This window comes from Salmo salar, chromosome ssa27, assembly GCF_905237065.1.
Source record: "Salmo salar chromosome ssa27, Ssal_v3.1, whole genome shotgun sequence".
NCBI lineage: Eukaryota > Metazoa > Chordata > Actinopteri > Salmoniformes > Salmonidae > Salmo > Salmo salar.
Window position 1 is genome coordinate 12,852,794 of NC_059468.1, and position 17,602 is coordinate 12,870,395.

Here is a 17,602-nt window from a genome sequence, read left to right on the forward strand (position 1 = left end):
CATGGGACCACGCAGCCGTCATACCACTCAGGAAGGTATACTGCTGTCTCCTAGAGATGAACGCACTTTGGTGCGAAAAGTGCAAATCAATCCCAGAACAACAGCAAAGGACAAGTGAAGATGCTGGAGGAAACAGGTACAAAAGCATCTATATCCACAGTAAAACAAGTCCTATATCGACATAACCTGAAAGGCCGGTCAGCAAGAAAAAGTCACTGCTCCGAAACCGCCATAAAAAAAGCCAGACTGCGGTTTGCAACTGCACAAAGATCGTACTTTTTGGAGAAATGTCCTCTGGTCTGATGAAACAAAAATAGAACTGTTTGGTCATAATGACCATCGTTATGTTTGGAGGAAAAAGGGGGAGGCTTGCAAGCCAACGAACACCATCCCAACCCTGAAGCATGGGGGTGGCAGCATCATGTTGTGGGGGTGCTCTGCTGCAGGAGGCACTGGTGCACTTCACAAAATAGATGGCATCATGAGGGAGGAAAATGATGTGGATATATTGAAGCAACATCTCAAGACATCAGTCAGGAAGTTAAAGCTTGGTCGCAAATGGGTCTTCCAAATGGACAATGACCCCAAGCATACTTCCAAAGTTGTGGCAAAATGGCTTAAGGACAACAAAGTCAAGGTATTGGAGTGGCCATCGCAAAGCCCTGATCTCAATCCTGTAGAAAATGTGTGGGCAGAACTGAAAAAGCATGTGCGAGCAAGGAGGCCTACAAACCTGACTCAGTTACAACAGCTCTGTCAGTGGGAATGGGCCAAAATTCACCCAACTTCTTGTGCGAAGCTTGTGGAAGGCTACCTGAAATGTTTGACCCAAGTTAAACGACTTAAAGGCAATGCTACCAAATACTAATTGAGTGTATGTTATCTTCTGACCCATGTTGATGCTCTGGATAAGAGCGTCTGCTAAATGACGTAAATGTAAATGTACTTCCTCTTCGTTTCCTGTGAGATCAGAAGAAACAGCCCTATCTCAGTAGTGGGACAGGTGAGAATAGCATGGTGCTAGCTGGTCAGATTCTTCCATGTTTACAACCTGTTAGAATTCAAACTAAAAACTTTGATGTTCCCTCAACTTCACATAACTCAATGGCAGCCATGTTAGTACCAAGTTACTGACCGATAAAAATCATCAGAATGTTAAGTGATTCTAAACTCTACTCCAGAGACTCAGGGAGGCCAGTGGAGTGTCCTAGGCACTCTTTCGCTCGCCGCTTATCAGCTATCTGATACAACCCTAACATCTGATTGGACAAACAGAACTGGGCCTCCCAACGTAGACACCTGATTGGTTGAAATAGATATCTGATAAATGTCACTATTGTTGGGTTCTGAGAATATGAAAATATACTTATTCATGTCACTGATTGTGCTAAGGTTTAGAGGGTCTACACCAGAAGTTAATGGTTTGAGGAGGAAGGTATATAGTGTGTGCAACTAAGCTTGGAATGTGTTGAGTGCAGGGAAGCGATTACATGTGGCAGGCATTGATAAAAGGAGAGAGCCATGGATTAGTGATGGGGGGGTTGAGGTCAGGTCAGGCCACCTTAAGGGAGAAATAGAAGTTTATGGCCCGTATCACTAATGTCCTGCCAGATGGGTAGGAGGAGACTCAGCCTAGGAGAAAGGGTTAAATATCAGTGCTGGTGTGAAATGTATTTTGTCTGAATACAGCTGTATACAGCTTCTACCCTTTGGGAATAATTAAACTTGGTTAAGCTTCTCTAGTGTCCGTAAGTTATTTACTCTGAAAATTAGAACCTAACACTACTAATGAACTTAATAATAAAGATAAATCGACATGACAGGGAACATTCAGAGTAATCAACGATATTTAATAATTTACAATCAATATCATCAATATGAAATTAATATAAAGTGCAATTAATATAAAACGCAATCAGCAACATCACATGAGCTGAAATGGAAGTGAAATAAGACGTATTGTTATCTGCACAAAGGTCTCCAAACTACTCAAATGAGAATACAGTATACACACAAACTTTCCTCTAAAATCAATCGAATCAATAAGGGGATAATTAATCAACTACTGTAGATTATCAATCAGATTGATCAGATAATATTCCAATTGATTAGCAGCAACTATGAAACACTGTTGCATTGAATCAATATAAAAGTTGACCATCATCACTGAAGCGTCAAGACCCAGAGCACACCAAACCTCAACCTAATAACAACATGATACAATAACATAAATTAAAGCGACATGATACACTTCATGATGTTTAAAGGGCTACTTTTTTTTACGGGATTTTTGCAATAAGGCAAAAATCCCTTTATCTACTTCCCCAGTCAGATTAACTTGTGGATACCTTTTTATGTCTCTGTGTGCCTTTTGAACACATTTGCTAACGCTAGTTAGAATTGGCTCGCAAAACTACCTGTAACTTCCTTCGTATTGGACGCAGAGACATACAAATGGTGTCCACGAATTCATCTGACTCATTGCCCAAATCCTGAAGTATCCCTTTATTATTTCTTTAGTAGCTCCTCTGCTCACCTGGTGTTAGGTTAATCCGTTGCACCTAGTTACCTTGTTACACACAAACCAAAACAGGGCGCTCGTTCAATAGTCATGGAAACCCTTCAGCTTGGACCCCCCACACCACACGTACACCCGGGACACACGAATCCCACCAAAATCCCGGTGGTGACCACATCTCTCAATGCAGGTTTGGATACCGGGCTCATCATTTCATCTCCACACAGGGAAGACTGGGAAGGTAGACCAACAGGTGGAACCAACGGATGGGGTGGAGGGTGGCGAACATGATGAATACACAATGACTTGCAGGCAGAGGGTTCCGAACAGCAATGACAAAACATTTAGACAAAAAAAAAAAAATACAAATAATATACAGTATACCACGCAAAAGGGCACTTTGGAGACTGGAAGGGAAAAGGTGCATGTGCTCTGCTCTGGTAAAGCCCTATCTGTAGCAGTCTTTATATGTACCACAGAAGAACCAAGAAATGAAGAGCGACACCAAGGCTGTCTTCTTGGCCTTCTATGTAGATCTGCAATGGTATTATAAAAGGACAGGAATACATCAGTCTTCAATGCACCATATGCCAAGTTGTTCTTTCTCTCTGTGTTTTCTCCGACTCCCACAATTACATTCATACATAAATCAAATCAAATTGTATTAGTCACATGCACGGAATACAACAGCCTACACCTTACAGTGAAATGCTTACTTACGAGCCCCTAACCAACAACGCAGTTAAAAAAAATAAGGTTAAGCGTAAGAGATAAAAGTATCATGTAATTAAAGAGCAGCAGTAAAATAGCAATAGGGAGACTATATACAAGGGGGTACCGATACAGAGTCAATGTGCGGGGGCACCGGTTAGTTGAGGTACTATGTACATGTAGGTAGAGTTATTAAAGTGATGAAAGCAACAGAGAGTAGCAGCGGTGTAAAGAGGAGGGGGGGTAGCCATTTGATTAGATGTTCAGGAGTCTTATGACTTGGGGGTAGAAGGAAGCTGTTTAGAAGCCTCTTCGACCTAGATTTGGCACTCCGGTACAGCTTGACGTGCGGTAGCAGAGAGAACAGTCTATGACTAGGGTAGCTGGAGTCTTTGACAATTTTTAGGGCCTTCCTCTGACAGCGTCTGGTATAGAGGTCCTGGATGGCAGGAAGCTTAGCCCCAGTGATGTACTGGGCCATTCGCACTACACTCTGTAGTGCCTTGTGGTCGAAGGCTGAACAGTTGCCATACCAAGCAGTGATGCAACCAGTCAGGATGCTCTCGATGGTGCAGCTGTAGAAACTTTTGAGGATCTGAGGACCCATGCCAAATCTTTTCAGTCTCCTGAGGGGGAATAGGTTTTGTCGTGCCCTCTTCACGACTGTCTCGGTGTGCTTGGACCATGTTAGTTTGTTGGTGATGTGGACACCAAGGAACTTGAAGCTCTCAACCTGCTCCACTGTAGCCCCGTCGATGAGAATGGGGGCGTGCTCGGTCCTCTTTTTCCTGTAGTCCACAATCATCTCCTTTGCCTTGATCACATTGAGGGAGAGGTTGTTGTCCGGGCACCACACGGCCAGGTCTCTGACCTCCTCCCTATAGGATGTCTCATCGTTGTTGGTGATCAGGCCTACCACTGTTGTGTCAGCGGCAAATTTAATGATGGTGATGGAGTCATGCCTGTCCGTGCAGTCATGAGTGAACAGGGAGTACAGGAGGGGACAGAGCACGCACCCCTGAGAGGCCCCTGTGTTGAGGGGGCCCCTGTTAGCTTATTGATGAGCTTTGAGGGCACTATGGTGTTGAACGCTGAGCTGTAGTCAATGAATAGCATTCTCACATAGGGGTTCCTTTTGTCCAGGTGGGAAAGGGCAGTGTGGAGTGCAATTGAAATTGCATCATCTGTGGATCTGTTGGAGCGGTATGCAAATTGGAGTGGGTCTAGGGTTTTGATAAGGGAATTATATGCTTAAAGGTAATGACTAAACAAATTCCACCCTGAAACATAATTATGACATGATGTAACAGATATAATGAATAATTAGACAAAGGTAACTATTAGTAATCATTCGATTATGTAGCATGTATAATGAATAATTAAAGTACTAAACGTAAGTCCAATAAGGTTCAGTAAATTCTCGTGAGGGAGAGAAATGTGTGTGTGTGTCTAAGAAAATACGGAGAACAATTCAACTGTGTGTGACCCGACCTGGCTAGAACTCTGAGAAACTTATGACAGGGAGTATTTTCAAGGTTCCTCTAATCTCGGGGGAATGGAACTGCCAGTTTGGTGGTAATAAACAGTGGATACAACTCACCCACTGTTCGTGTGTATGTATGTGCGTAGGATATCTACTGTTTGTGTGGAGGTATGTCCGTAAGTAGGGAGCAAGTTATAAAATGTATGTCTTTGTATTATGGACTTCAGAATGTTCTCTGAATAAACTGTACGGACTTTTTGCATAAGCCGAGTCTTTGCCTAATTATTATTAAACACAGTGTTTTACAAACCTTGGGGATTAGTCAAAGCTTATTGATTGTTAGTTATTATCATTGGGATTGAAAATTCTCTTGACAGCTTTCTGGGATGATGGTGTTGATGCGAGCCATGACCAGCCTTTCAAAGCACTTCATGGCTACAGATGTGAGTGCCACGGATTGGTAGTCATTTAGGCAGGTTACCTTAGTGTTCTTGGCACAGGCACTATGGTGGTCTGCTTAAAGCATGCTGGTATTACAGACTCGGACAGGGAGAGGATGAAAATGTCAGGAAAGACACTTGCCAGTTGGTCAGCGCATGCTCAAAGTAAACGTCCTGGTAATCCGTCTGGCCCTGCGGCCTTGTGAATGTTGACCTGTTTAAAGGTCTTACTCACATCAGCTGCGGAGAGCGTGGAACAGCTGGTGCTCTCATGCTTGTTTCAGTGTTATTTGCCTTGAAGCGAGCTTAGAAGTAGTTTAGCTCATCTGGTAGGCTCCGTGTCACTGGGCAGCTCTCGGCTGTGCTTCCCTTTGTAGTCTGTAATGGTTTGCAAGCCCTGCCGCCCCTTGTCTTGCCAGACGCCTCTGTTCTATCCTGCCGGTACAGTATATAACCAGCCAGCTGTATGTCGCTAGTGTTTGTCGTTTAGCCACGACTCCGTGAAGCATAACATTTTACAGCTTTAAATGTCCCGTTGGTAGTTTAATCTTCCGCGTAGCTCATCGATTTTATTCTCAAAAGATTGCACGTTTGCTAGCAGAATGGAGGGAAGTGGGGGTTTATTCGATCGCCTACGTATTCTCAGAAGCCAGCCTGCTCTTCGGCCCCTCTTTCTCCACCTCCTCTTCACGCAGTTCACGGGGATCGGGGCCTGTTCCTGAGAAAGCATTATATCCTTAGCATCAGGCTCGTCAGAGTCGTGAAAGGAAAAGAAGGATTCTGCTAGTCCGTGGTGAATAATCGCAGTCCTGATTTTTCGGTCATAAGAGACGGTAGCGGCAACATTATGTACAAAATGAGTAAAAAAACAAGTTGCAAACAACGCAAATAAACAAAAAAACACAATCGGTTGGGGGAACGTAAAATGTCTGCCTTCTCCGGCACCACTAGTAAAGCTATAATGTATAGAATAAAAAAAAAAATGTAATACAAAGAATGTATAAAAGTAATTTTTAGACAATAGAACCAAACCTGCAATAATTTTTTGAAAAGACAGGACAGGAATACATCAGACTCTAATTCACTACCTGACAAGTTGTTCTATAGAGGAGCATGAAGAAAGGTAAAACACCTATTCTGTCTCACATCTCCAATACATTGCTAGGTGCTTTCAGTGTTGACAGTATTAAAATACAACAACTCATGTACAAAAACACTGTAATACAAACAAGCTACAACGTGAAATCGCATTTATCCAATTCAGACCTTACAGGGCTAGAACGTCATCTCCCATAATGCAGCGCTAGCATAAAGCGGCAGCTCAGCCGACAATCTCCATCACAGAAAGACATGCTAGCTAGAAACAGCGATACTTTTTAGCACTCTGTAAAACTATATCAATAACAACGATAAAACTCTGAAAGTTACATGTTTCGATAGTCTCACACTCCCTTATAGCAATACCTATAGCATTAACCTTGAGATTCTTTATTTAACGTTATGGATTTCTAATCTGCGATACATACCCTTCTCCGGAGCTACGGGTACCAAGGTGTTAGTAGGTGACGTAAGCACCCAAATGAAATAAAAACCGAAGATGTTAATATTATCCAGCTACTATAGCTGCCTCCTTAACATCAACAGGCAGTACTAGTAGTTCAACAATTGAAAATCATAGCAATCTGACTCCACCCTTCTATCCGAACTTGGAATATTCCTTTTTGCGGGCTTGGGCCACTGACATTAACCTGCACCTGGATATTCTGTTCTGCGTGGTGAACTATTCCTATAATTTAAAGTTTGATGGAATAACCATTTTAACGCTCCTACAGATCTGTGCATATGCCAGGGTGGGTTGTAGGTTGATTCTGGAGAGAGATTGGATAGTGTGCTCTGCAGCACACCGGTCAGCTGTGCTCTGTATGATTTGATTACTGCCAGCCTTGATTAGACTGTGCCAGGCAATCAAAACCCCAACTCTCATGTAAATTGTGACGACCTCAGTTACCCAAATCTCACAAATCTCTGGAATATACTGGCTTTATGACCAAAATGATCCTACTTACACTTTTTATTCAATTTTGTGTCTGGAATGAATGTTTGACTAATATTTATGCCACATAGGCCATTTTAAACCAGTTAACTTGTGTTCAGTTGCTCTTTAAAATCAGTACTACAGGTGTACTCTCTCTGAGGCAGGCAGTAGACTCTACAGTTTTAAGGGTGTGTTCGTAAATTCACTCGAGTGCCAGAGTGGCTCAGAGTGCCCTCCGGGCATTCATAAATTCAGTGTTGTCAGATTGTCTGTTTGTAAATTCAGAGCGTTTCACTCTCGGAGCATTCAGAGCGCATACTGGACACTCTGGCTGAGGGTTGATCCAAATGTTCTGACCTCACAACAGTGGTCAAGCACCCAAGCTAACTGGCTAAAGATAGCTAACTTGCCAGCTGCTTCCAGACTCAAATGAGAGAAACTCACTCTGACCATTTTACTTGCAGTAACAGAGCTGGTTAGGCTGTTTTCATGTTATCCAGAGCATTGGTGACTGTATCTGTGCTGCTGGCAACAATTGAATTGAGTATTTTTTGGGGCAGACGTTTAGTGACACCGGTCATATTCAAAGGGTGTTGCACGTTTGTAAACAAACGCACCCTAATACTACGTCCCAAATGGCACCCTTTTGATATAGTGCACTGTGTAGTGAATAGAGTGCCATATTGGACACACAAAACACCTAGTCACTCTCTCTCCCTTCATCTCTTTATTCTGACATTTATCTGGAAACACAAAACAAACTGGTAAAGGAACAACATTAATTTACCAGTCATGAGTTAGGTCATGTTCCAAACAGTTCAGTTTGTTAGATTCCAAACTATTTGGTCTTTTTAGTTCTAAAACAGTTAAGTCAGCGTTTCCCAAACTCCGTCTTGGGTATCCCATGAGGTGCACAGCTGATTTAAAATAATCAAAGCTTGATGATGAGTTGATTATTTTAAATCAGCTGTGTAGTGCCAGGGCAAAAACCAAAATGTGCACCCCTTGAGGTCCCCAGGGCCAAGTTTGGGTAACGCTGAATTATGGCGTGTTCTAAACTGTTAGCTCTATTAAGTTGTGGTCCAAATTCAATCTCAAGTCGTGTTCACAGTATTGTCTCACCACAGAGACTGAGGGATCAGGGTGTGAATACAAGTTAGTGTGGTAGCCTTCTGTTGCCTATCCCTACACAAGGGGCTATCAACAGGGATGTAGCTGTAGCGCCCCCTGGCTGTGGAGTTGTAGTAACAAAGGTTGTATGGGTTAGGGTGTAGGGGTCAGTGTACAGGGTCCAACATGTAGCTGTAGCGCCCCCTGGCTGTGGAGTTGTAGTAACAGCAGGAACTCTTCAGGCATTGCGTGCATTCTGCGGTTCGGACCCACGTTGTCATAGTAATGATGGGGCAAAGGATTGTGGGATAGATCCAGAGGGAAGGGCCAGAAGCCGTACAGATGTACCTGAAAGAAAGAGATAGAGACTTAGAAATCACACACGAAGATGAACACACACAACAAACGAAACACAAACACCTGTTCACAGATCTCCAAAGCAGTGCTGGCCAGCATCAGACCAGTAGAGAGCCGTCGGGCTCGTTGCCCGCGACGACGCCAGAACCTGCCCAGCTCAAACAGGTAGTCTGGGTGGAAGAACACCACTTCTTGTTGGGGGCGGGCCTTACGGAGGGCGTGATACACCTGGTACGGAACAAAGACTGATTAATGACATCCTCACTATTTACTCTCCTCCCCCAGGATCAAAATGTTAGTTATCAATTTTGTCATTCTTAAAAATACTACCAAGTCCGGCCCGTGGACTACTTATTGATGAAATAAATAGGCCCGGCCCTTACCCGGGCCAGTTACCAGGACTTTACCTAGTCTAATCTGGGACCAGTGGGAAGGGCTATAGGAGGATGGGCTCATTGTAATGGCTGGAATGGCATACATGGAACGGTATCAAACACATGGAAACCACTTCGTTCCATGTATTCCTTACAAATGAATAATGAGCCTGTCCTCCTACAGCTAACCCCACCAGCCTCACTGTCTGGGTCTAAAAACATGGCACTTTGATGCAGCTACGACCAGAAGGGATTTTTCGTAGCAGGTTAGGAAAGCATTTTCGCTAACCATAAACCTTTTCCTAACCTTTTCCTAAATCTCCTAACCTGCTATGTTAAATCTCCCAACCTGCTATGTTAAATCTCCCAACCTGCTATTTAAATCTCCCAACCTGCTATGTTAAATCTCCCAACCTGCTATGTTAAATCCAACCTGCTATGTTAAATCTCCCAACCTGCTATGTTAAATCTCCCAACCTGCTATGTTAAATCTCCCAACCTGCTATGTTAAATCTCCCAACCTGCTATGTTAAATCTCCCAACCTGCTATGTTAAATCTCCCAACCTGCTATGTTAAATCTCCCAACCTGCTATGTTAAATCTCCCAACCTGCTACGAAGAAAAAATAAAATAAATAAATAAATAAATATAAAAGAAAAAATATATAAAACCAAAAATACAAAAAAAAAATACAAAAAAATAAAAATATACAAAAAATAATAAATAAATAAAATCGCTTCCAGTCGTTGCTGTATTCAAGTGGAGTGTTTTTAGGGAAACTTATATCCCCGCCTTATCATTTCATGGTATCAGCGCACCTTGAAGCAGGGGGCGGTCCCAGAGGCAGACGAGAAGGCGGGGAGAAGCAGATCAGCGTGACCATAGAATGACAGGACTTCTGCCAGGTGTCCAGGGTTCCGCTGGAGGTCAGTGTACCTGAGGACAGGGGAGGGGAGGAGACAGGTGAGGGGAGGAGTTAGCAGACAGGTGAGAGGCGGGGTCGATGTTAGTGGCAGTTGAACAAATGTCTAGAATCGACTTGACGTCAAGAATTTATTTGAGTTTGTGAAATCATGTTGGACAAGTGTGAGGCAGAGACAGGTGAGTATTGATCATGTGTATTGATGGTGTGTATTGACAATATATAGGTCGTTATCAATAAAACGTTGCAATATGGTGCAGAGCATTCGATTTGGCTGCTGGGGGGCAAGGAGACCCCAGCTCTGATAACTACATGCCATTTACAAGGGATTGTTAAATATATTTTTTAACTACACTGTATTTGGTTTTAATATCATCACCTGTTCAAAAGCATAGTCAGAACATATGTCCAATTATTTCACATTTAGCGCCATCAGAGTTATACAGCAAGTAACTGCATGCTTTTTATGATCAGTAAACATCAATTGATCATGTATTTTCAGATATGCGAGGGTAGCCTATCCATTTGGCATGTAGCTAGCTAGCTAAGCAAACAACATGTAATTTAGCTTGCTTCATCAGAGATTAGGCTTTTGGAAAGAGCATGACATTGGCAAGTCCTCTTCCTGGTAAAGTTGTCAGTCGGACTACTGTCATCACCACTATACATGGCAAACAAATACAGCCATCTAGTTTATCCCCTGAAATGTAGCTTGTTAACTAGCCATATTGACGTGATCTGTTATTAGCTAGCTAGCCAATTTGACAATGTCCATCAATCAATGTAGTCTATCATGTCTGTCAGCAGCAATTGTGTTTTGTATTACTTGAGAGGCATTAGAAGACAAAAAGGGTCAATCAAATGCATTTGGTGTGTATTCAGAGTGGTCACTGACTTGTGGTCAGACTCGCTCAAGTGAAAAACTTAAACTTGCAGTTTTTTTTCAATGCCGAATTGAATGTCATTGAGGAAACAGAAAGTTGTCATGTCTTTTTCTCACAAACATCCTTTCTGAATTTAAAAGTAATCCAAGAAGTAAATCAGCTAATGTATCTGTAATCTGATTACAATATTTTAGCTGGTAATGTAACTGATTACGGTTTTTAAATCAGATTACATGTAATCAGTTACTCCCCAACCCTGTTGACAGTGTATATACCCTTTATTGATCTGGGAAGGGTTGGCTGTTATGAGGTCTGTCTTCACTCCCACGTCACAACTCTTGTTGATAGGAGCCAGGTTAAACCTGTCAACAACAAAAACACCACAAATTACAAACGACGTTCACACAAGATTATAAATAACATTCACACAATATTAAAGCAACATTCACAACAACAACATTCACAACATTACAATTAACTGAAAAAAAAAGGGCCATGAACAAAGCGGGTGATATACTCAGAAAGAGGTGCCAGTTACGATAAGATAAATCAACATTCAGATAACATTCAAACACATTCACACATAACATCAACATTAAACACTACACAACAGCACTACATTACAATAGTTAACTACCAAAAACATATTGATTGATCTATGTTTGCATGATTGATTGATTGATTGTGTTGTTGCTGATACCTGATGACATAGTCAGCATTGTCTATTTCCGCTCCACAGCTGCTGTTCTGCAGGATTCCTCCACTTCCCACCACGGCACAACGACTCAACGAACCTTTACTCCAGGGTACGGTCTACACACACACACACACATGCTGGTAAACCACGCTCGTGTGATGACTAAGTTTGTCTGAGAACTGAAGACTTGCGCACATACACACCTGAGGCAGCATCTCCCATAGTGCTTGGTCCACCTTTCTCTTCTTCCACCTGTGTATCTCATAGGACAGACTCTGGTTCAGATTGGTGTTCTGTCTGGTCACCATCAGCCTATCAGACGCATTACAGCACGACCACAACTCTGTCCTGGGGGGGCGGGGGGCAACAACAGGACGTTTGTTGCAGAAGATCGCAAGACTGAGCAAAGTGTGTGTGTGTGTGTGTCTCACCTGTATAGTTCTCTGTGTGTGAGGTTGAGTCTCCAAGGACAGTTCATCAGCTCTCTCACCTCCTGAGAGAACAGGGCAATGTCCACTCTGAGACACACACACACACACCGAGAACTTGTTGGATCAGGATGGAAGTTGGATTGTCATGTTGATCTTATCTATACTGTATGTACTAGAATGATCATTAAACATAGGAAAAACAAGTCAGGCAAAGGGAGAAACTCTCTATTTCACTCACTGACCCCAGGAAGATTAAGTGACATCATGGTGTCAGCTAATCATGCAAATTCAAAACTCCACCTACTTTTTTATAGTAGTCATGGTCACCAGTCTCTCTCTCAGTGCACTGCACTGCAACCTTTTCTGAACAGAGTCCAGGAACCCATCTCTGCAACATGCAAGCACGCACACGAACAAAGGAGAGCAGTCGTTGGTAAAGCCAATCAAAAACAAGGCAACAGTAAACATGTCATCCCCCACGAATGATGCAGCACCACCTTCCTTGGGCCAATTCAAATTAAACTATACTCATAGTAAAAAATAAAAAGCCCATTATAGCGCCATGGATGTTCTTGTATATGTTGAGTTTTGACAGTGTTGGCAAAATGTGTACTAAATTTGTTAGTTACAATATGAATATCTGGGACTGATTTATATGCATTTATATGCCAGACCTCGCCCACGTAATAGTTTTTTTGGTCAATAGCGGCCATGTCGTTTTAGTTACTAGTCTGGAAAATATTGCATTGAGAGACCATAGATTGTCCATAGACGCCACATATCAAGTTTCATGCAGATCGGTCATTCGGTGCCAGAGGAGTAGCGTTTTGTGTTTTTCCACAAAATTAAAAATGGTGGAAAATCTATCAAGGCAGACCTTGTGTGTCTCTGAGGCAAATTTGTTCCTTGTGAGGAGAAAGACTTACGTACCGAATTTCATGACTTTAGGTCAAACGGAGTGAGGGGTGTGACCTTTAAAGTCAGCATTTTCAATTGCTTGTTATGGCGCCAACATCTGTATTGTATTTTTATTTTATTTGCTTGTTATGGCGCCAACATCTGTATTGTTTTTTTATTTTATTTTCGTATCTCTATGTCAAGATGCATCATTCACACCAGTTTCGTCCAAATCGGGCCTGTGCTGTCTGAGATATCGCATGTGACGAACAAACCTACAAATGTACTAACGGACAGAGACAGAGCCACAGTCCCCTCCTCGATTTCATCGTGGGGGACAATCAATCTGGTTGAATACAAGTTGCAACAGGGAGAAGTCGAAGGCAGAAAGAAAAAAACAGAAGTGGGGAAAAAGTCTAAAAATGACCTCTTGGAGACAGTGCCTTTATAGTCTAATCGAACAGCACCAAATGTTCTGTAAACACCAGCCAGAGAGGCTTGTATGAAACCCAAATAAAAAAGGTAGTGACTTTGTCATCTGCTTTCCAGAATGTCATCAATACAATGGAACAGTGAATAATCTGTGTCCTCTGTCTTTGTACATCCAGTCTGGCATCAATCCCTATTAACAATATGAGATTAATCTAGAAAATTCAGCTTCAAGTCTAGTGACCATACACCTGTACTTTGAGTGTCAAACAGAACATGTGAAACAGAAGGATGTGTTTTACAGAAACTCCAAATATACTAAGCATTGTGTTGATCACTTAACTAAATCACTCTTTAAATCTCTCCATTAGACACAGGGCGTTTCTCAATATGCATACTACCGTGCTCCACTCTCATATGCTCCGAGTACCTCACCTCCCCATTCACTGAACCTTCTTCCAGTCAAGACAATGGCAACAGTAGATGAAACAATATATACAAAATGCAAATGTTTTACTTCATAATTATCAGCTAGATATGTGAATCATAATAATCTAGCTAGCCAGCTAGTTAAACAGGCATAAATGACCTAAAACGAATGTTATGCAAGGTAGATATACATTTTGTGGGTAGCTACCAATTCTTTGTGGGTAGCTAGCTAGCCGTATTAACTTACTATGGACTTAAACCAACTTCCAGCCAGGAAAACAATGGCAATAGAGAAGAAACAAGATATACACCAAGCAACAGTTTTACATCATAATTATCAGATAGCTATATGTGAATTGTAATAATGTAGCTAACCAGATAATTTTTGCCTGTTAAACTACTTCAAACTAATATGCAAGATAGATGTAAATTCTTTGTAGGTAGCTAGCTAACAGTACTTTGTGGCAATCTGGCTAGCTAACAATACTAGTAGCTTCTCCATTCTACAGGTCAAATGTTTTGGCTCATGTCTCTTTATATTCATAGAGCCTAGGGGCTACGTCGCTCCTTATCTATCTTGTTTGGAATTGTGTTGCTCTGTTACACGGACATTGAGTTTTTCTTGCCCTGGTTGTGTCAGTAAACAGTCATTTAAAAGAGCAATTGTCCCTAAAAAACAACTTCCCATTTAGAAAACAGCCTGTGGCATTGATATGAGTCAGGAACATTTATTCTACTGTCAAAATTTACTACAAAGTATCATTTGCCATAAGGTCAGTCTCGTCAAAAACTGAGTTTTGTGAGACTTGTGGTTGTGATTGCATCACAACGTAAATGAAGGTTGGATTTGTTTCAATCCACAGCTGGCAGCAAGCAAGATATCATCAATTCAAAGTGCAGCTGCACGTGACCCGATTGTAATGCATGTGGTAAATTTGGGTTGACTTTGGATGTCCCTTTAGGATTAGTTAGGGACTGTCAGTAAATTAAACAATGTATGGGACAATAATGTTAAAATTCCATTAGCTCCAGATTTCAATGACTTAAAAACCTCTAAAATTGTAGAAATTCATATACAAATATTGAAAGCATTTAATGAGAAAACTAAAAGGTGTGCAGCATGAAAATAGTATCTCTTTTACATTGTATAATTTATTGACAACCCCTAACTAGCCCCAGAGATTGACTTTGGATGGCCCATCTCTGGTCGCACACCAGCCGGCTAAAACTTATTGTTGAAATAATTTGGCTAACTCTTCCCACCTACGAACACACCCACATCAAACCACATCCTGAAACCAAGTAAAGTTTGAATTCAGTCATGGCCACTCGCAGTCATGGCCGCTTCTTAATGAACCAAATCATGAAGTGCAGTCGCCCTTTACAACTAGCTAATGACTTGTTGCACATCTACCTTACAGATGTGCTAAGAAGGAGGAAAGATGAGAACATCAGGCCAGTAGAGTACTTAGAACAGCAGCAGCCAGGGGCAAATGGTAGGGAAGAGGATGATTTAGGTCACTCAGACACAGGCCCAAAACAAGTTAAACTACCCCAGCATTCCCTTGACTGTTTTAGATTTCAAAGAGACAAACCAGACAAGAAAGAGACAGCAGCAGAAGAGTAGATGATGGAGAGAGACAGACAAGACAGAGACAGCAACAGAATAGGAGGACATGATGGAGAGACACCAGACAAGAAACAGAGACAGCAGTAAGCCTGTGAAGGGAATAGACAAGAGAGCCTGTGGGGGAGTAGACAAGGGAGATGGCAACAGACAACACAGAGAAAGTGATGGAGGCAAAGGATGGGTGAGCACACAGTATACTAAGCTTCTCTATGGATTCTAACTACTACACAATGTGTGTGAAAATGAGAGAGAGAGAGAGAGAGCGAGAGAGAGGAGTGTTTGGGTACTGTTGAATCCTTTAGTCAGTTTGCCTCCTTGGACAGGTCAGAGTCTGTTTGAAGTTGTTGAGTGGTATGGAGGTTTTTGGCAATTCAGTGTAGATTAGAGTTGGACCCGTTTGGAAATGGACTTAGGGCCTTTCCCACTTTCCCACCCAGACCCAATTATATCAGCTCTTTTCAGATCTGATCTGATTGGTCAAAAGAACAAAAAAAGATCAGAATTGGGCTGCCTGTGAACACAGCCATGAAGTTGTGAGTTGAAATCCCTGGTGAGGACATGCTGAATAATAATGACTGTATAAATGAACATGCACATTGAGAGGGGGAGAACGTTTCTTCAGGACCATCAGGTGACATTTTGACAACTGATACACAGAAATGTTCCTGCAACATTCCCATGAAATGTGTCTAGAACATCAATATATTCTGCGAACATGGCAACCATGTTCTGTGTATGTTTGGTGGGACGTTGATGGAATATTCTCCTAACCATCAGAAAACTGGACACATGAATGTTCTTGCAACGTTCCATGAAACATGTCTAGAACATTAATATTGGATATTTTGAGAACATAGCAACCACTTTCTGGGTAAGTTATTTTTTACATTAAGGGAATGTTCTCTTAACTAAAATGGCAAAACATGCTAAATAGGTTCTCGTTAAGTTTTTGCTAACATACATAGAATTTTCCCCTAACTAACTGAAAACTGGACACTCAAACTTCAAGGGAACATAACAGGTAACATAAACATTCTCTCCCTAGAATTGTTAGTTGGGAAGATCTAATTGAATACTCATGTCCTCTCATCTCTTCCTCAAAACCCATTGGATGAGTAAGCCAGAGGTTCCTGCCCTCTGACCTTCTCTTCCAATGGGTTTTGAGATGGAGAAGAGAGGACACGAGGTGTATGCAATTGAGATCTTCCCCCTGTGCCTCTCCCACACCTTTAATCACCTGCACATAATTAGGCCAAATTGGTGGGACGGCTGTCAATTATCAATTAACCAATGTCTGTCCAAAAACAAACGCACAATACATTATTAAATTTACTTATTGGGTTGAAACACATTCACAGTATTACAAACGTACCTTTGGTGTTGGTAGTAGTCTATGAGCGTAATAGACAGGAGAGTTCCGGAGCAGAGGAGAATGAATAGAACCAGGTAACACATTGTTACAACAGGTCACAATGACAGCACAACAACTACACTATCTGTCCATCAGGGAGGGGAATAGAGGTGTGTCTGTAGGAAAATCTCAATGGTCCTTGGGACGTCCCTACCCGACTGAAATTGACATTTTTAAATGGTTAGGGTTTAGGGTAGGAACATCCCAAGGATACCAAATAGCACTAACCAAATCTCAAATTGCATACTCCTCGTGTCCTCTCTTTGCCGCCTGCACAAAACCCATTGGATGAGAAAGCCAGAGGTCCCTCCCCTCTGACCATCTCCTCCTATGGATTTTGAGAAGGGGGAGAGGACGCGAGGATTATGCAACTGAGATGTTGTGTGTGTCAGGGTTGGGCTTAATTCTGAATTTTGGAATTGACTTCCATTCAACTCGTTAAAATTCTAATTGAATAGGCCACACCCCACAAGATGTAGAATTTGAGTGACAGGAAGTGGAATTTAATTGGGTCAAAGAGGAAGAGGCGGAGAGGGAGGGATAACTAGGCCTAACATCTGTCTTCGCCAGCAGGTGGCGGTATTTTTTTTTTTCTTCGCTCACCAAGCCAGGAGTTTTTGTATGGAGGTCAATGAGTGTCAAATTTCGTTAACAAAAAATGTATGGTTTATTTGCTACGTGTGGCTTATTTGATCGAACAGAAGTTTCGTAACGCTTAGGTTGTTATGAGTGTACTGATATAAGTAGGACACTTGACATCCCGGCAACTTTGAGAAAAAACACTTCATATCGGAGTTGTGCCCGTTGTTCACGCGACTACCTGCCCTCTCATTGGCGAGAATGG

General features: G+C 42.1%; 1 protein-coding gene across 1 annotated transcript; it reads right to left on the minus strand.

Annotated features, from left to right (window-relative positions):
- Positions 1-7,911: 7,911 nt before the first annotated feature.
- On the minus strand, positions 7,912-16,867 carry LOC106588276 (alpha-2,8-sialyltransferase 8F). The gene is made up of 9 exons (XM_014177108.2): positions 16,720-16,867; positions 12,267-12,350; positions 11,963-12,049; positions 11,735-11,879; positions 11,535-11,647; positions 11,110-11,196; positions 9,847-9,964; positions 8,718-8,882; positions 7,912-8,645 (listed from the first exon to the last, which is right to left on the minus strand). The coding sequence occupies exons 1-9, from the start codon at positions 16,800-16,802 to the stop codon at positions 8,451-8,453; spliced, it is 1,077 nt and encodes a 358-aa protein (XP_014032583.1). The 5' UTR covers positions 16,803-16,867; the 3' UTR covers positions 7,912-8,450.
- Positions 16,868-17,602: the final 735 nt, after the last annotated feature.